Genomic DNA, 17,622 nt, shown 5'->3' on the forward strand with positions numbered 1-17,622 from the left:
GGTTACAAGAAATTCGATATCATGTGTGTATTGCTGTTATCATGTTTGAAAATAAGAACGAAATATAGGTAACCCGTGTAAAATGTATGCAGAATTATCTAGACTATTCGTCGGCGAGGTTGAATTTTTGTAAAAATTATGCTCCACAATTACTGCGATGAAAATTTCAGCTAAGTACACTTCTCAGCGAAAATATTATTTATTTTTATTATCTACTGTGAGGAAATGGGCCACACGAATGAATGAGATGAAAATAAGTAGGTGTAGGTAGCTACTCGTATCAAGCAGACTGATAAAAATTGACCTTTATTGTCGACGTTATTTTTGAATGCCTAATTTCACACTTGGACAATCTTTTTTGAACCTTATAACGGTATCTCTGACAGAATGATCGATCAATCAACTTGTATGTATTACAGAATTAAAATTTTATTATTACCTACGTAAAAAAAAGTGTAAGTATAAATAATAAATTGAGCCCAACATTTAGACAGAAAAAAAAATGCAAACATACAATGAATACGAGTATATCATAGAGCAAATTGATCCAGTGACGTCATCGAGCTAAGTAGAACACTTTCTGGAGTATAAGGTAGATCTGAAAAAACAGAATTATTTCAATTTTGAAAATTCCAAAATCAAATAGGCTTAAACTTGGGTCAAAAATACTCACTGATCGGGAACCAGTCTTCTTTAGATCCTGCTTCTTTTCTACCAGAAAGTAATGCATTTCGAATAGCAAAAACTATGCCAATACTTAAGCAAAGTGGTGGCTCTCCAATAGCTGTAAAATATGGAAATTAATTTGTACATATAAGCTGTCATTCAAATGCATATGAAACTTGAGGAGAAATAGGGAGAAAGATTTTATCTCCTGTAGAAAATTGTAAGTAAGTACCTTTTGATCTGAGAACACCTTTTGGATTAGGAGCATTCCTCCTGAAATATACTCTGAAATCAACTGGGATATCTTTCGCTCCAGGAGGTGTATAATTCTGAAAAAATCAACGCAATTTTATTTGATCAATGGTTGGTCTAGGTACCTAATCATTTGGCAAATGATGAGAAAACGTGACCATCCCATACCCAAGTTCGATTAGTGAGCAAAGCTCCTGTATTCTGATCGTAAACCAATTTTTCGCACAACCAGTATCCCAATCCCATGACGTAGGCGCCTTCAGCTTGACCAATATCCACATCAGGACTTATACTTTGTCCCGCATCTTCCAATAAATCAACTCTGTTGATCTACAAAATAATAGGTACCTAAATTAGTGTCGATTTCAGAATCTGTGGAGTACAATTTTCATTCTATGTAGGTTCTCAGTTCTTACCAAGTATTGTCCAGTCAACAGATCAACTTCGACTTCCGTAACAGCAACTCCAAAAATGTTGTAATTGAAGTTATCTGCGCTAATCGCTGGAGAATACCTGTTGTGTGTAAACATAATTATAAACAATTTTTTAAAAACGTTTTTCAAGCTTAATTATTAGGTACGGAAGTGGGGAAAATCCGATTTTTGGTGTTCAAGAGGTGGGGAGGAGTCGAGAAGTCAAAATCACCAAAATGCTCATCTGGGCACCCGTCGAATTTCAACCTCCTTGATTAATTTGGATAGGTGAAGAGGTGACACAAAGTTTCTCAATTGCTCTGCCACTCATTCCTATTGACTTTTTTGGCTCTTAATTTTCACCTCCCTCCCTTAGACTTTTGCGAAATCCAAACCAAGTCTCAGTATCAAAATTGAGCGAGTTTGGTTGAAATTCTTTCAGATGAAATGACCTTACAGTTGAATTTTGGAAAAATATAATAAATGCCCAAAACTGATTTTTTTTTAAAAAAAGACCTTTTGAGACACCAAAACTGATCCCTCCTCCTTATAATCGAAATCTTGGTTGATATGACCTTCTCCGGCTTGAACGAAACTAAGCACGATCTAAAGAGCATTTTTCAAAATTGCCATAACCGAAATTTTAGACGTTAAAGTTCATTCCTAGATTTTTGAAGAATTTTTGAAAATTAAAAAAAAAACTAAAAAAGCTGTCGTAAGCGTGATTTTTAAATTTTATCATGAAGATACATTTTTTGTGAAAAGTGAACAAATTCAAGTAATTTCTTAAATTCAACTCCCACAGACCAACAACAACTTGTTTTAAGCAATTCTGTAGCCTGCAGAAATTTTTCAATTCTCTCCAGAAGCTTCAATCACTCTGGAGAGGCCAAAAATGAACTTTTAGAACCTGTAAATTTGGTCGATGCTTATCCCCATCCCTTCGACCTTTTTTTGATGGTTATCTCAAAATTTCAGAAAAATTTGAATTTTTGACCAATCAAATTTTAACGAGCTTTTTTTTGCAAGATATAGTCTGATGAATCTACTCTACATGACCACTCGACTCAAGAACAATTTCTGCTGGAGCTTTTTGAACCTTCCAGCAATTTTTCAGATTTCTTTAAAAATGTCAAATTTCGATTCTTTTTGAGGATTGTTAAAGGCTTTAGAATACCTTTAATGTGCGAGAGTTGAATTGAAAGAATTGCCCACATTGGTTCACTTTGCTAAAAAAAATACATTTCATAGACAATAAGACTTTTTTGAATTTTTAAAATTTTCAAAAATTCGCTAAAAATTTTAAAATGAACTTTAAGTTTTGAAATTTTGGTTATGGTGGTTTTAGAACATGTTTTTTGGATCTAGATTGGTTCCGTACAAATGGACGAGTATGAATTCAAAAGGTTCCCTTAAGTTGTTGGGAAAAATGAGACCTTGAAAAATTTTCAGCCAAGTTTTTCATAGGAGCTTTTTGGAACTTCTTACTAGTTTTCAGATTTCTCCAGAAATTTCTAATTGCTCTCAAGTGGGCAAAATGAACTTAAGATTCTACAACTTTGGTCAATGCTTATTGAGCATCCAGAAAATGTGAAAAAATTCATTCATTTTTGATCCCTTCGGGGCTATTTAAAATTTCTGGAGAATTTGATAACTTTCTGGAGGCTTCAAAAAGATCAAATTGCGATTATTTCTGAGTCAAGTGGTACAACAGGTGATATCTTGCCAAAAACCATTCGTTACATTATCCTATTTAAAAGTTTGATTTTCGATCTAAAATTCACTTTTGAACATGGCACTCCTGGATTTTTGTTTTAACCACCAAAAACAATTCGGAGGGTGCTTATTGAGCATTGACCCGAGTTGTAGGTGCTGAAGTTCATTTTTAGCCTTTCCAGACTGATTTGAAAATTCTGGGGGAAAAATCGCCGAAGGCTCCAGAATGGCCTAAATCTTCAATTTGCTTGAAAATGTATATTTCATGTTAAAGGTTGAAAATAGCCCACAAACAGTTTCTTTTCGTTTTTACCGACTTTGCCGTGAAACGGAAAAGTAAGGTATTGTATTTGTCATGATGGTTGAGGATTTGGGTGGGGGTGGGTTTTCTTGACGTTTTGAAGTGTGCTGATCACGATAAGACATATGGCGCAAAACGAGATAAGTTTATATATATATATATTTATATATTTATAGGTATATCAATTTATGTATAAATTTGTGTCACGCTGAACTCAAAAGCTCCGAACTTTAAGTCGAAACTAATGATGGCAAAATATTGCTTTGATACTGAACTAGAGAAATTTTTAATTTGGTCGAAATCGGTTCAGCCGTTTACGAGATATGAACGTTTAAGTGTGTTTCAACGTTATGGATAAGCAGAAATTTGTGTAAACCCTTATATCTCGCAAACGGCTCACCCCCAACAAACAGATGGGGTGGTTAGGGTGTGTAGGTTGCAGATTGGTACGCCGAAGGTCGGGTGTTCGAATCCCGCGCGAGTCAAGAGGAGAAAATTTTTTGTTGATTTTTTTGTTAATTTTTTTGTTAATTTTATCCGTCCAAAATTTTTTTGCCATAAAAAATCAAAATTTTTCAAAAATTTCTAGTGTAATTTTTGTTTTAACAAAAAACATTATATATATATTTTTTTTTTGTTAATTAATATCTAGTAATTTTTAGTAAATAAAATGATTAGTTATTTTTGGTGAATTACTCGTAATTAAAGTTGGTCGAAAATTTTGGTAAATTGCTTGGGTAATTTTTGGTAAATTGGTAAAGTTTGGTAAATTGGTAAAAACCTTTGACAGTAAATTACTGGGGTAATTAAAATTCGGTAAAAAATTGGTAAATTAGTGAGGAAATGTCTCGTAAATTACTGAGGTGAATGTTGGTAAATTGCTGGGGTAATTTTTGGTAAAATGGAAAATTGGTAAATTAGTGGGTAATGTCTGGTAAATTACTGGGGTAATTTTTGGTAAATTCGTAAATTTTGGTAAAGTGGTAAATTTTGGTAAATTGATAAATTTGGTTAAATTTGTAAGTTTTGGTAAATTCGTAAAGTTTGGTAAATCGGTAAATTTTGGTAAATTAGTAAATTTTAGTAAATTGGTAAATTTTGGTAAATTGGTAAATTTTGGTAAAATGGTAAATTTTGGTAAATTGATAAATTTTGATAAATTCGTAAATTTTAGTAAATTGGTAAATTTTGGTAAATCGGTAAATTTTGGTAAATTGGTAAATTTTGGTAAATTGGTAAATTTTGGTAAATTGGTAAATTTTGGTAAATTGGTGAATTTTGGTAAATTGGTAAATTTTGGTAAATTGGTAAATTTTAGTAAATAGCTAAATTTCAATTCTGGATAAAAATTAAGCCATTTAAAACCTTTAAATTTTGGTAAATTGGTAAATTTAGGTAAATTGGTAAATTTAGGTAAATTGGTAAATTTAGGTAAATTGGTAAATTTAGGTAAATTGGTAAATTTAGGTAAATTGGTAAATTTTGGTAAATTGGTAAATTTTGGTAAATAGGTAAATTTTGGTAAATTGGTAAATTTTGGTAAATCGGTAAATTTTGGTAAATCGGTAAATTTTGGTAAATTGGTAAATTTCGGTAAAATGGTAAATTTTGGTAAAATGGTAAATTTTGGTAAATAGGTAAATTTTGGTAAATAGGTAAATTTCAGTAAATAGGTAAATTTCGGTATATAGGTAAATTGGTAAATTTTGGTAAATAGCTAAATTTCGGTAAATTGGTAAATTTCGGTAATAATTTTGTTTTTTGTCAACAATTTTCCTGATATATTATTCCACTTGTAATATGACGGTTACGTCTTCATAAGTACGCTAATTTTTATTAGAAAATCAATTTCATAAAAGTGTAATATGATGGCTACTTATGATTGACTATTTTATTTTGTTGATGTTTTCGACTTTTCGTATTCATTAAATCGGTAAATTTGGGTACTTCCGCGCATTTTGATAAATTGGTAAATTTTTAAGTAATGTCTGGTAAATTACTGAGATAAATGTTGGTAAATTACTACAGTATATTTAGAGCAAAGTCGGTTGATCTTGCGAACTGCGCAAGATGTTTTTAAATCTTTAAAAATTTGCCTAAAAACCCGAAATTGAACTATAAGGTCTGAAATTTTGCTAACAAGGGTTTTAATACCTACCGACAGATTTTGATCATGTATTTTATATTGCGATAATGGTCTAAACTTACATATATTCGCACATCAAGTCAACACTCGCAAGTGCAGCGGCTTTAATTATTTCAGGCCACGATTTACCAGGATTTTTTTGTTTTATGGGTTCGAGTCGGCCGAGCATTATTTTACAACATTCCAAGGCAGCCTATAAAATAAACATCGTCCAATAATTAAGAACGCATAATTATGCTTCTGAGTCATCTGGATGCAAAAATGATTCAGCAACTTACGAAAGTAACTGCATCACTACCCATACTTCCTCCGGTTGGTCCATTGTTAGGGCTTGTTAGAGACATCGAAGGTTTGATCTTAATCATGGTCACATCTATGCCCAATGCGTAAGCTACAGCTTGAGCAACCTTTTTGAATAAAAATACATAAGTAGGTATACAGTGGACGAAAGAGTTGATTTTTAGAGATCTTTATAAGTACGTACTTTGGTATTTATACCTTGACCTATCTCAATACCTCCATGAGTGATAGCTACAGATCCATCGTACATGTAGACTGACATCAGCGTGTGATAAGGCAGAGGAATCTCATAAGGGTAATTCATCGTTACCAGAGAAATGCCCCGTTTCGTCCATCGATTAGCCTTTGCATAAAAACAACAGCAGCTGATAAAATTTGAGGAAAGAAAATAAGGGATGAGGAAATATCAAAGTGAGATTTTTTATTACCTTGTTGAAATCTTCGACAGATTTTTGACGATTGATAAAATCTGAGTTTTGTTTCACGTCGTCAATCATAGGTGGTATAGATGAGGAAAATTCCGGTCTAAGGTTAGCCAATCGTACGGCAGTAGGATCAAGATTGGCTACACTGGCGATATGATTCATGATGTATTCGATAAGTGCTATTCCTTCAGCGCTACCTGAAAAATTATCGAGAGGAAATGAAAAACTCATAGGGTGTTTCCCCATACTTAAATACATCTGTTTAATCCCAAGAGGGGGGGGGGGTTAAATCCATCAAAACGGGGAAGTTCCTCCGCGAAAAATGTTTTAAAAAGGTGCAGAAAAAAATGGAAAATATTTTTACTAAAGTTGAGATTCTTGAATTTTAATGAAATTGAAAAGCCCCCCCCCCCTCCGCCCATACAAAAATGAATATACGAGTAAATTTATAGTAAAATTAATGCTGTAAAATATAATCATTTTTAAAAAAGTAATATTATAGTGTTTGAAAAATAATGAAACTTCAAATTGGAAAAAAGATGTGACTTAATGACCTGAGAATTGGAAAATTTTGACGTAAGAAATTAATTTTTGAATCATTTACAAATGGGCGAAGGACGTTTTCAATTTCTAAATCATCTACAGCTCTTCTTTAGTAAAAAATGCACGCAAATGAGAGAATTCCAAAACACGAAGATCTCAGAACTTGCTCAAAGTCGACCTTATCCTAGCTTTAATATCGATAGATCGATTTGAGATTAATCTAAAGCACGTACCAGGAGCTCTGGCATGCGTATTTGTGGTGTAATCTGTTTTCACATCGTATTCAACAATATTCCAGGTAGTCGAATCGTAGCAACTTTGAACATGCAATACGATTCTTCCCATGAGGGTGTCGTTCAAAGTGATGCCCTTATCAGTGTACGTATCGATGCTCATGCGTTGAATTGCACCTTTTTCGTTAATGGCTACCTGGTGAACAAAAAAAAAAAAAAAATATAGAAAAGTGATGAAGAAATCCAGCTCTTGGAAATGGAAAAACGCTCCTTTCAAATGTACGAGATTTCTGTAGCTTCAATAAAATACCCCTAACACATCATTCTACTTCTCCCTTGATTTCTAGAAAGAAGTAGCACTCAACTTGAAAATAAAGCAATCGAGAAGTCATGTCATTAGTAATCTATCGTAGATACCTCATATTTGCCATACATTGGGAACCTTTTTCCAACTGCTTCCATATTGGTTTCTAATTTCACAACCATTCGAACTGGAACCCTCATGTTGTAAGCTGCCACCGCACAAGCTGTTGATGTCATTGCAGATCGTCCCTGTTTGGCACCATATCCTCCTCCACATCTTTTAACGCTCACGTTAATGCTTAAAAATAAACCAAATTTCATTATTAGGTAGGTCTAGGTATCCAAAGATAGGTATATTACTCATATATTGAAAAATTCTTCAACCAGATACCTATTCTCTGGCATATTTAAAGCTGAAGCTGCACCTTGTTGAACTGCGGCAATCCATTGAGTTGCTGGGTATATGTCCATTCCATCTTCAGTTGGGATACAGTAGCAGCTTTGGGTTTCCATTGTGAAATGGTATTGGCCTCCCATGTACCAAGAACCGTTGAACTTGTACTTTACGTCTTCTGTAAAACCGTGAAAAGTGTGCATTCAGTATAGGTAAGGATGAACCTTTTGACACGGTTTTCTAAAGAATTTTTTATCACAGCTGGTGGGGGTGAAATTGACAAAAGGAAACTGTGAACCACTATCGCTCCAAAATGAAGGGGTGGACATAAAAACTGAGGTGGGTTGGAAGTCGGAATTTTGGTTTGAAGATTTTTTTAGAGGTACCTACCCAACAATCCATCATAATTTTTCAAATCTAGGAAGAAGGGCAATTCACCTATCTTACCAAAAATACCTTTCCCATTTTTTTTCAAGTGTCTTCAATTTTAAATTCAGAGATTCAACTGGTAAGACTTTGAATTTTACACAAAAAAGAACATATTTTCATACGTGTCAAAAATTGCAGTCTCTGGAGCAGCTCAAAAATTACATTCAACCATAGTTCCTTCAATTACTTTGAAAATGAACTAAAATTATTCAGGAAAAAAATCTTTCAATGCTCCTTTCATAATTCTGCCGAAGGCCACATGGCGTTATTTCAATTCGAACGAAAACAGCTCATCAGCCCCTTCAGTTCTTAAGATCGTAACCGAACTAACACTTACGTAGTTCAAATTGTTGTACTACCTGGACTATGAAAAATATTCGACAATTTGCATTATGTGACGGGTAATTTTGAACTAAATTGACTAACTTTTTTCAGTGGTGGCTGGTTTTTCGAGTTGTAAACTTATTCTGCTTCTATCTCCGGAATCGACGACTGCTTTGAGATCGAGAACTGGTTTGCGAGTTTGTTCGACGTTTACGATCACCTTATCGGCGGCGCTGTTGGCGAGAGTTTGTGTATTTGCGACAACCACGCCGACTGGTTGACCAGCGTAGAGGACTTCTTTATCGGCAAAGAGCTGATATTTGGAAAAATGACGATAGGTGAGTAAAAATACTCGTATGGGATAAAAAGAACGAATTACGAACCGGTTCTTCTTCGATTTTTATCGGAAATACTTCTAGGAAAGTATTTTTACCCGGAATATCTTTGACTGATATGAATTTCACAACTCCTGGGATATCCTGCGGAAAAAAGTCATTTTATCATTTTTTTTTAGGGTGGAGGGGGGATTTATTTTTCACTTTCATTGTTATTTCTCAATGCTTATTTTACTTTTATAGGACTCATATCGATGCTGGTCAATTTTCCGGGTCCTTTTTTGGATACAACGAAAGCTGCGTACAATTCGTTAACTTGTACTGGAATATCATTTACATATTCGGCTTCTCCTGTAGAAAAGAACAATAAATTACAATGCAAACCACGAATTAGATAAATATTTTATATTCCTCAATCAAAATAATATTATTAATTAGGGTTCTAAAAAATATCCAAAAATTTTCAATTTTACCAGCGCATTGTGCGAATGCTTCTAATTTTGGCATCGGTTTGGTTACAGGCCATTGGGATTTATCAGTTTGGAAATCTTGCTTGCCTGAAGAAAGTGGCCTGGTCAATATGGAGCCTCCACTACGGTATTTGCTTTCGATGGTGCTTGGACTTAAACTGAGGACAAACTGAGACAGAAACAGAGCAAAAAGTAAGATTATACCAAGTTGATTATGATATTTACCAGTTGGTGATTGGTTGGATAAGGGGGGGGGGTGTATACCTTGTAAAATAAATTCACAGCCAACGAAACTCGATACTCTGGCGATGCTTCGGGAGGAACGTTATCAGGCTTCAGTTCAGATTTTAATATTCTGCATGCTTCCTTTAGTGTATTAACTTCCAGTAAATTTTTGCCTTTCATGTAATTTTCGGTATTTGTGGCATGTACCTAAAAGCCACGAAAACATTGCAATAAAAATAGAATGATCCTATACACCATTATTAAAGATTTCATCTAAAACTCCCAACTCACGAATTGGGGACTTATTCCTCCAAAAACAAAACTCGGTGAATCGAGCACTCTGTAAAAAGTATTCTTGTCGACTTTGACAAGGAAACCAGCGTTGACATATGCGTGATGATTCTGTGCTCTTTGGATGATCTAAAGTACAGAAAAAGTAAAATCACGAGGAAAAAATTTGGGAATTATTTTTTTCACAAGTAGGAGGATGAAGGAAAGAGATGAAAAATTACCTTATACGAACGATACACATAAGTAGACGAATCCAATGCTGGAAGTGTAATATTTAATATGATTCTGCGTCGCATATCCAATCCAAGATACTGTGCTAATGCATACTTGTACACCAATCCAGTTACATGACCTAGAACATTCATATTCTTACACAATGCTATTACCTTGAAGGTAAAAAAATTTAAGAAAATCACTTCAAAGGTAATCCTATTGTATCTTTGACAACCAATACCTATAGAAGCTCAATTGTTTTCATTTTTACTCACCTATGGTTAATTTTGCGCCGACTGTTTCCAAAATAAGAAACAAATCAGATGGAAATTCTCGATGGGAATATTTAATCGATAGGTTACCAGCTAAGGTTCCAATCTGTAAAAACGACAATGATATGTTACAAGAATGTGATAGATCTCACCATTGTTGATAGGTTAAAAATGAAAAGAGCTTTTATTACGTTTCTAACTGGTACGTTGGCGATAAGATCAATGTGACTGGCCATCTGCTTGAGGTAGCCGAATTTATTTGGGTTTTCTGCGGCTACTTTGTTCATTACTTCTATGGTCTTGTTGAGAGACATGTTTCCTCCTAAGACGAGGTTATCTGAGTTCAATGTGTAGATGTGCAGGTCTTTGACTCCGTTTATGTCGATGTAGATGTCTTGAGGCTCTGATCTGTAGACTCCTGTGGAAAGAAATGACTAATTTGTAGTGAAAATCGGTAAGGACCTGATTTTAATAATTTTTCTACATGGTTATGCATAAGTTCATAATTCGCATTTTTGAAATATTTCGAATGGTAGGAGTCGTTCGCGAACGTCTGACCCCAGTTTTAACAAATTGAACCGCTTGCGAACGTCTTTGAGCAATTTGTTGAGAAATCTCATTGTTGTTTCGTTCAGAAATTACTGAGTTCATTTTTAACGGATCGTTCGCGAACGACTCGAAATTTTTGTAAAAAATTTGGTCGAGAGCGAATATTTGATGTTATTACAAGCTTAGAAGAGAAGAACGAATCATGTTGTGTCTACTCTCAAGTGAATCATTCGTGAACGACTGGATGAATCTCACTGATGTTCTGTCATGAACAAATTGATATGTATTTAGTAACAACGAATTATAAATTATTCTGTAAAAAAATCATTCGTTCGCCAACGAATGAGTTCATTCTCCAGCGAATCGTTCGCGAACGACTTGATTATATTTCGCAAAGACTCTGTAAAAAAAATTAGTACTGAATAATGCTAAATAAGACCAAGAGTAGCACAATAAAAAATCATTTTTAAAGAACTGATTCACTTGCGATTGCGAACGACTGATTTCATTCTTGAACGAATCGTTCACGAACGATTTTCTATACTCTCAGAAACTCAGTCTCGAATAAATTTATTAATGAGGGTCGAGGAAAAACCTGATTATTTTCTTTAAAAAATTCATTTGTTCGCGAACGACTGAATTCATTCTGAAGTGAATCATTTGAGAACTGCATATTTTGCAAAGAGCCTTTCAGGATAAGATGGTGAAATCCGCACTTTCTCCAATTTTGACGAAACTCACCCAATATGTTAGCTTGGGTGTAAAACCATCCCAAAATTTTTTTTGAGTCGACCCCCCCCACCCCAACCCGAGAAATGTGCCCCAATGTGCTCAAAATTCAAAATTCTCGTTCTCCGGAGGGGCTTGTCCAAAAATTCTGAAACTTTCATAGAAAATAGTCACTAAGTAGGTGCGTGTGTGACATTTTTTTCAAAAAAAAATTTTCATATGTGGGCGTTTTTTGGGGGGGTTGAAAATTTCAAAAATTCGTAGAAAAAAACGGGGAGGGGGCCCTCTGCGAAATTTTCTCAAAAATTTAGTTACACCCTAAGGTATAACATATAACTTTCCCAGGGTCCTAAAGGGGGGTGCAACATGGTCAAAAGACATAAAGTTTGATAAAAAACATGTATCTCCAGTACTACCGCGCGTTTTGTCAACATTGTTCAACGACACCGCCGTGGGAAAACTTCACCTATCGCGCGCTCTCAAACTTGGATTTTTTTGAAAACCATATTGAAATACCTTAGTTGCCATCAAAGGTATTTTTGGTGAATATTTTCTAGGGTGGTGTGGTGAACAACCGAGGTAAATTTTTAACCCCCTCTCCCTTCATATTTACCACTCAAAATTGCGTTTTTCAACTTATTTTATGCTTTTTACTATATTTTTTTCAAATTTTTTGTTTGATCCGTCATAGTGAAAAATTGAAAAAGGTGCCATAGCAAGGGTAAAATTATAATTTCGGGAGAATCGAATATTAATGAATGTGGTATCGTTTCCTCATGATTCGATACCGCTGAGCACGAATATGACGTCAGATTTTCTGCTACACCAATCTAGCCCCTCCAGAGCCATCAGCCCCCCATCTCAATTTTTACTACTTATTTTTGAAATATAAAGTTACTTTGAAGATGATTATTGGTGTCGTTTCCAAGTGATGTAGACGCAAATACAAACGTCTGATTTTGTTTTACGCTTGACCGTGCCCTTCAGAGCGTCAGCCCCCTACTGAGAGGCTGGGTATGAGTAAAACGAAATCAGATGTCTGTATTTGAGTTTAGGTCTCTTGGAAACGACCCCAATTTTGTGAAAGTAGCTCTATTTCAAAAGTAGTGGGAGCTGAGACTGTGGAAGGGCCGGGTGAGTGTAAAACAAAATCAGACGCAATATTTGTGCTCGGAAGGTTTGAACCATATGAAAACGACACCAATATCATCAAAGTAACTTTATTTCAAAAATGTGTAGTAAAAATTGTTTATGGTTGGGGAGGGGGCAGGCAGAAGGCTTTGAAGGGGCTAGGTTAGCTTATAACCAGACGTCATGTTCGTGCTCAGCGGTATCAAATCATGCGGAAACGACACATTGTACCTCACAATTTTCATTGATAGTAAAAAGCAAAAAATTAGTTGAAAAATGCAATTTTGAGTGGTAAATATGAAGGGAGAGGGGGTTGAAAATTTACCTCGGTTGTTCACCACACAACCCTAGAAAATATTCACCAAAAATACCTTTGATGTCAACTATGGTATTTCAATAGGGTTTTCAAAAAAAATCCAAGTTTGAGAGCGCGCGATAGGTGAAGTTTTCCCACGGCGGTGTCGTGGAACAATGTTGACAAAACACGCGGTAGTACTGGAGATACATGTTTTTTTATCAAACTTTATGTTTTTTGACCATGTTGCACCCCCCTTTGGGACCCTGGGAAAGTTATATGTTATACCTTAGGGTGTAACTAAATTTTTGAGAAAATTTCGCAGAGGGCCCCCTCCCCGTTTTTTTTCTACGAATTTTTGAAATTTTCAACCCCCCCAAAACCCCCCAAATATGAAAATTTTTTTTTGAAAAAAATGTCACACACGTACCTACTTAGTGACTATTTTCTATGAAAGTTTCAGAATTTTTGGACAAGCCCCTCCGGAGAACGAGAATTTTGAATTTTGAGCACATTGGGGCACATTTCTCGGGTTGGGGTGGGGGGGTCGACTCAAAAAATTTTTTGGGATGGTTTTACACCCAAGCTAACATATTGGATGAGTTTCGTCAAAATTGGAGAAAGTGCGGATTTCACCATCTTATCCTGAAAGGCTCTTTAGGTAAGTACTTCAAATTATCGATTTTTGAGTTTTCTCTCCAGAAATTTCAAAAGTAGGTCGCTAGATTTTTGTGATTTTAAAAAAAGGAAAACATTCTTTCGCATCATTCACTCTCAAGTGAATCATTCGCGAACGACTGAATGAAATTCACTAATATTCTGTCATGAACAAATTAATATTCGATAACAAATTACAAATTATTCTGTAAAAAAAATCATTCGTTCGCGATCGAATGTGTTCATTCTCCAGCGAATCGTTCGCGAACGGCTTGATATATTTCGCAAAAATTCTGTGAAAAAAACTAGTTACTGAATAACGCTCGATAAGACTAAAAGTAGCATAATAAAAAATTATTTTTGAAGAACTAATTCATTTCCGAACGACTGATTCAATTCTTGAGCGAATCGTTCACGAACGACTTTCTATATTTCTCAGAATTTCGGTCTCGAATAAATTTATAAAGGAAAAAACTGATTATTTTCTTCAAAACATTCGTTCGTTCGCGAACGACTGAATTCATTCTGAAGTGAATCATTCGAGATCTATTTTGTAAATTAAATGAGTAACTCAAAATATCGATTTTTAAGGTTTCTCTAATTAATTAATCATTTTGATTACTGTCTGGTACAAATGGTGAGTTTTTTTCGCCTGAACTTTTAAATAGGTAAGTACCTAGCTGAAACCGTTCATTTCGTTCTCTTACATTTGAATTGATTTTAATAAATTCACGAAACATTTTAAAAAAACTATCTCAATCAGGTAAATAAATTTTCATGTACTGAAGATTCATCCAGGTATTTAAAAAATATATAGGTAGATTTATCTCAATTTAAACTTTTGCAAACGAATGATTCATTTTTTAAACTCGTTTATCGTTTTCCACGAAAGATTTCTCGTATATCGCGAACGATCGTATTCATTTCTGAATTCCCCTGATTCGAAGAAAATTTACTCTTGAATGAGAGTAGGTACCTACCTATTTTTTCTGAAATTTTTTGGTACCTTTTCAGCGTTCAAAATTTACGTATATTTTGCAATGTTTGATATGCTGATTTTCAGGCATCTTATCGCGCATAAATACCTACGGTCCCCATACTTGAAATTTTGAACACAATAATCCACGTGATGTCATATCGCAGATAGGTAATTAATTGAAGCTTGAATGATGTTGCATTATCAGGCACCTGATTATTTATTTGCATTAGTTCTGTTTCAATCGACACCCCGAAATGACTCTCTCTCTCCGTTTCTTTCTCACTTTCTCATTCCGCAAATTATCGATATTTTCAAAAATTATCAAGTTCATTTAATTGCAATAACTAACTCGTTAATAATTGCATAATAATCATTCCTCGAAGCCAAAATACCCACTAATTGAGAACTCGCGAATATTATTGAGAAACAGTGACGAATAAATTGGCAAATTTTCTCCACGTATTCAACTCAACATGAATCTATCTACAAATATGTAGTGGGTATTTTAAATCTTCATCAATTCGGAAATTTTTAGAATAAAAAATACATAGGCTACCTAACCCAATCGTATGAAAAAATAACCTACCATGAGCTGTATTGCCTCCAACGATCATACACTTGGTGTTATCCTTGACCATTTCAAAAACATCGTAAATTTCTTGAATGGTTTTCACTCTGAACCATCTAGATCCCTGAAGTTGCAAGGAAAACGAAACGTCCGGTATTTGAGTATCATTACCAGAAGCACACGAGTTAGCTTCGAATCCATTCGATCCATTAGTTTTGCACAAGTTTTCGCAAGGTTGCTGGGTCTTGGAACAGATCTTCATCTGGGACATGATATCCTAAAAGAATTGAATGGCAAAAACCCGAAATGAAAAAATGTCCATCTGCAGCGACGATCAATTCGAGTCACCTACTTCGATATCGGTGCAAGTTTTCTTCAACTCGGGAGTAGCATCACTGGCTAGAGACTTGAAAGCGTCCAAAATAGGCCTGTATCCGGTACATCGACATATGTTACCTCCGAAGGAATTCTCAACATCGCTCATGGTGATTTTCTTATCACCGTTGAGTAAGCTGGATACGGTAAATAAATTCAATTTAACTGACCACAGCAGTTGGTACAACAAAATAGGTAGGAAACGAACCCGAACATATTCATGACCATGCCAGGAGTACAATAACCGCATTGAGTGCCACTGAATCCGGCCAGGGTGGATTGTACCTTATGATAGCCATTTCTCTTGTTACCTATGCCTTCGACGGTGATTATACTCCATCCATAGCTACTGAAAATTGGCACTAGACACTGAAATAGATTTTTTATACCGGTTAGACGATTGCCCAGCTTGATTCGATGCTCTGCCAAGGTCGTATGTATGTTTCACCTACTCACCGAGTTCACTGCGATTATCTCCTCTTTACCGGTTATCACATTGGGTCTCTTTATGGCAACTATACAAGCTCCGCAGCCTCCTTCTAAACACATGAATTTGGTGCCTTTGAGGTTAGCATAGTTCCTTATGTATTCGTTCAGAGTAGTTTCCGGTGGTACATCGGATCCGACTGAGTGGTGAGAAAACAAGAGTCATTTTAAGAATGATCGAAATAATTTAAATATTGAAATGAAAATAGGTACAACCTGTGTAAACGGTGTCGTGAATTTTTAGCTTGAATGATCCCTGTTGAATGACCCTGTATAAAGAATAGATAGGTATGTGTAATCATTATTGAATAGGTACTGTTCTTTGAAAATCCAAATTGATTTTTCAAGTTGATAACTCACATTTTATACAACAAAATTTTCGCTTAAACGGTAGGTAGCTGTTGTATCAAAATGTAACGCTCGAAAAACACGTTTTCACTATCGCACATTTATAAATGTATAAAGCTCTTACGATTATATTCGCTTGTTTTGCCAAACTCGACGAGTACTGTGTAGTAAACACTTGTTCTTATGCTCTGTAGTCTGGTTTCGACTTCATATCAACTCCCCTCATCTTCACCTTTTTTTTTTGGTAGATAGAATTGGTAAATTTATGTTGGACCGTGGGTACGTTGATCTGTTGATGTGTAGAACTCGAATCCTTAGGTACGGTCCATTACATTACATGCATAATTAAACGACAGTAGGTAAGGCTCAGATGTGGAAAAAAATTATAGTCAGAAAAGAATCTCGAGAGTTTAAACAGTCAACGGAATACGGTCTTTGGTCTGGGTTTCGTGACGATTAATGTTTAGTTGAGGTATTTGGAATTAATATGCATGGCCTTGACTAGACTGGTAAATGGGAATTGGATGAAATCATTTTGGAAATTGTTCGAATCTGCGAAAAAGTCTCGTTTCTGGTCAAAAATTCTTAAAAATTGTCAATTTTGCAAAAAATTCCAAAAAGGTCTCACTTTAAACATTTTTCAAAAGTCTAAAATTTTTTGCTAGGAATTTCCAAAAAGCAGTACTTTTTGCTAACATTGCCAAAGTCTCGTTTCTTGCCCCAAACTGCCAAAAAAATCTTGCTTTTTTACTGAAACTTCTCAAAAAAATCTCATTTTTTAAACAAAATTTACGAAAGGCCCATTTCTTTTGTCAATATATTGTTAAAAAGCTTCATAAATTGTGTAAAAGTCTCGTTTTCACAAAAAAAATAACGAAAAAACTTCCCTCGTGTCGAAATTGCCAAAGTCAAGTGTCTTTCTTTGCCTAAAATTGCTCAAAAATTGTCACTTAGGTACCTATTTGCAAAAAAATGTATAAAATCTTATTTTTTTTTCAAAAATTGCCTTATATTGAAAGTGTTGCTTTTTGACCAGAAATTGCCAAAATTTGCCTAAAAGTTACGCTTTTTGCTGAAAGTTGCCAAAAATTCTCACTTTTTTGTCAAAATTGCCCAAAAGTTCCCAAAAGTTTTGCTTTTTTGTCAAAAGTTGCAAAATAGCATCATTTCTTATACGAAAATTGCAAAAAAATATCTCTACTTTTTGGATAATAATTTCCATAAAGTCTTATTTTTGCTAAAAAATTCTCATAG

At 34.7% G+C, this 17,622-nt stretch overlaps 1 protein-coding gene across 1 annotated transcript; it reads right to left on the reverse strand.

The window, feature by feature from the left end:
* Window positions 1-404: 404 nt before the first annotated feature.
* Window positions 405-16,587, reverse strand: LOC135848589 (uncharacterized). The gene is made up of 27 exons (XM_065368524.1): window positions 16,381-16,587; window positions 16,237-16,289; window positions 15,991-16,160; window positions 15,743-15,903; window positions 15,512-15,671; window positions 15,178-15,436; window positions 10,443-10,669; window positions 10,255-10,357; window positions 9,988-10,118; window positions 9,767-9,895; window positions 9,515-9,682; window positions 9,254-9,419; window positions 9,016-9,131; window positions 8,829-8,924; window positions 8,548-8,758; window positions 7,690-7,870; window positions 7,413-7,596; window positions 6,996-7,191; window positions 6,223-6,416; window positions 5,979-6,137; window positions 5,773-5,901; window positions 5,557-5,687; window positions 1,335-1,431; window positions 1,087-1,248; window positions 899-995; window positions 674-784; window positions 405-598 (listed from the first exon to the last, which is right to left on the reverse strand). Coding segments are annotated over exons 1-27 (3,861 nt in total). The 5' UTR covers window positions 16,383-16,587; the 3' UTR covers window positions 405-530.
* Between the last annotated feature and the right edge of the window lie 1,035 nt (window positions 16,588-17,622).

Source organism: Planococcus citri, chromosome 5 (genome assembly GCF_950023065.1).
Source record: "Planococcus citri chromosome 5, ihPlaCitr1.1, whole genome shotgun sequence".
Taxonomy (NCBI): domain Eukaryota; kingdom Metazoa; phylum Arthropoda; class Insecta; order Hemiptera; family Pseudococcidae; genus Planococcus; species Planococcus citri.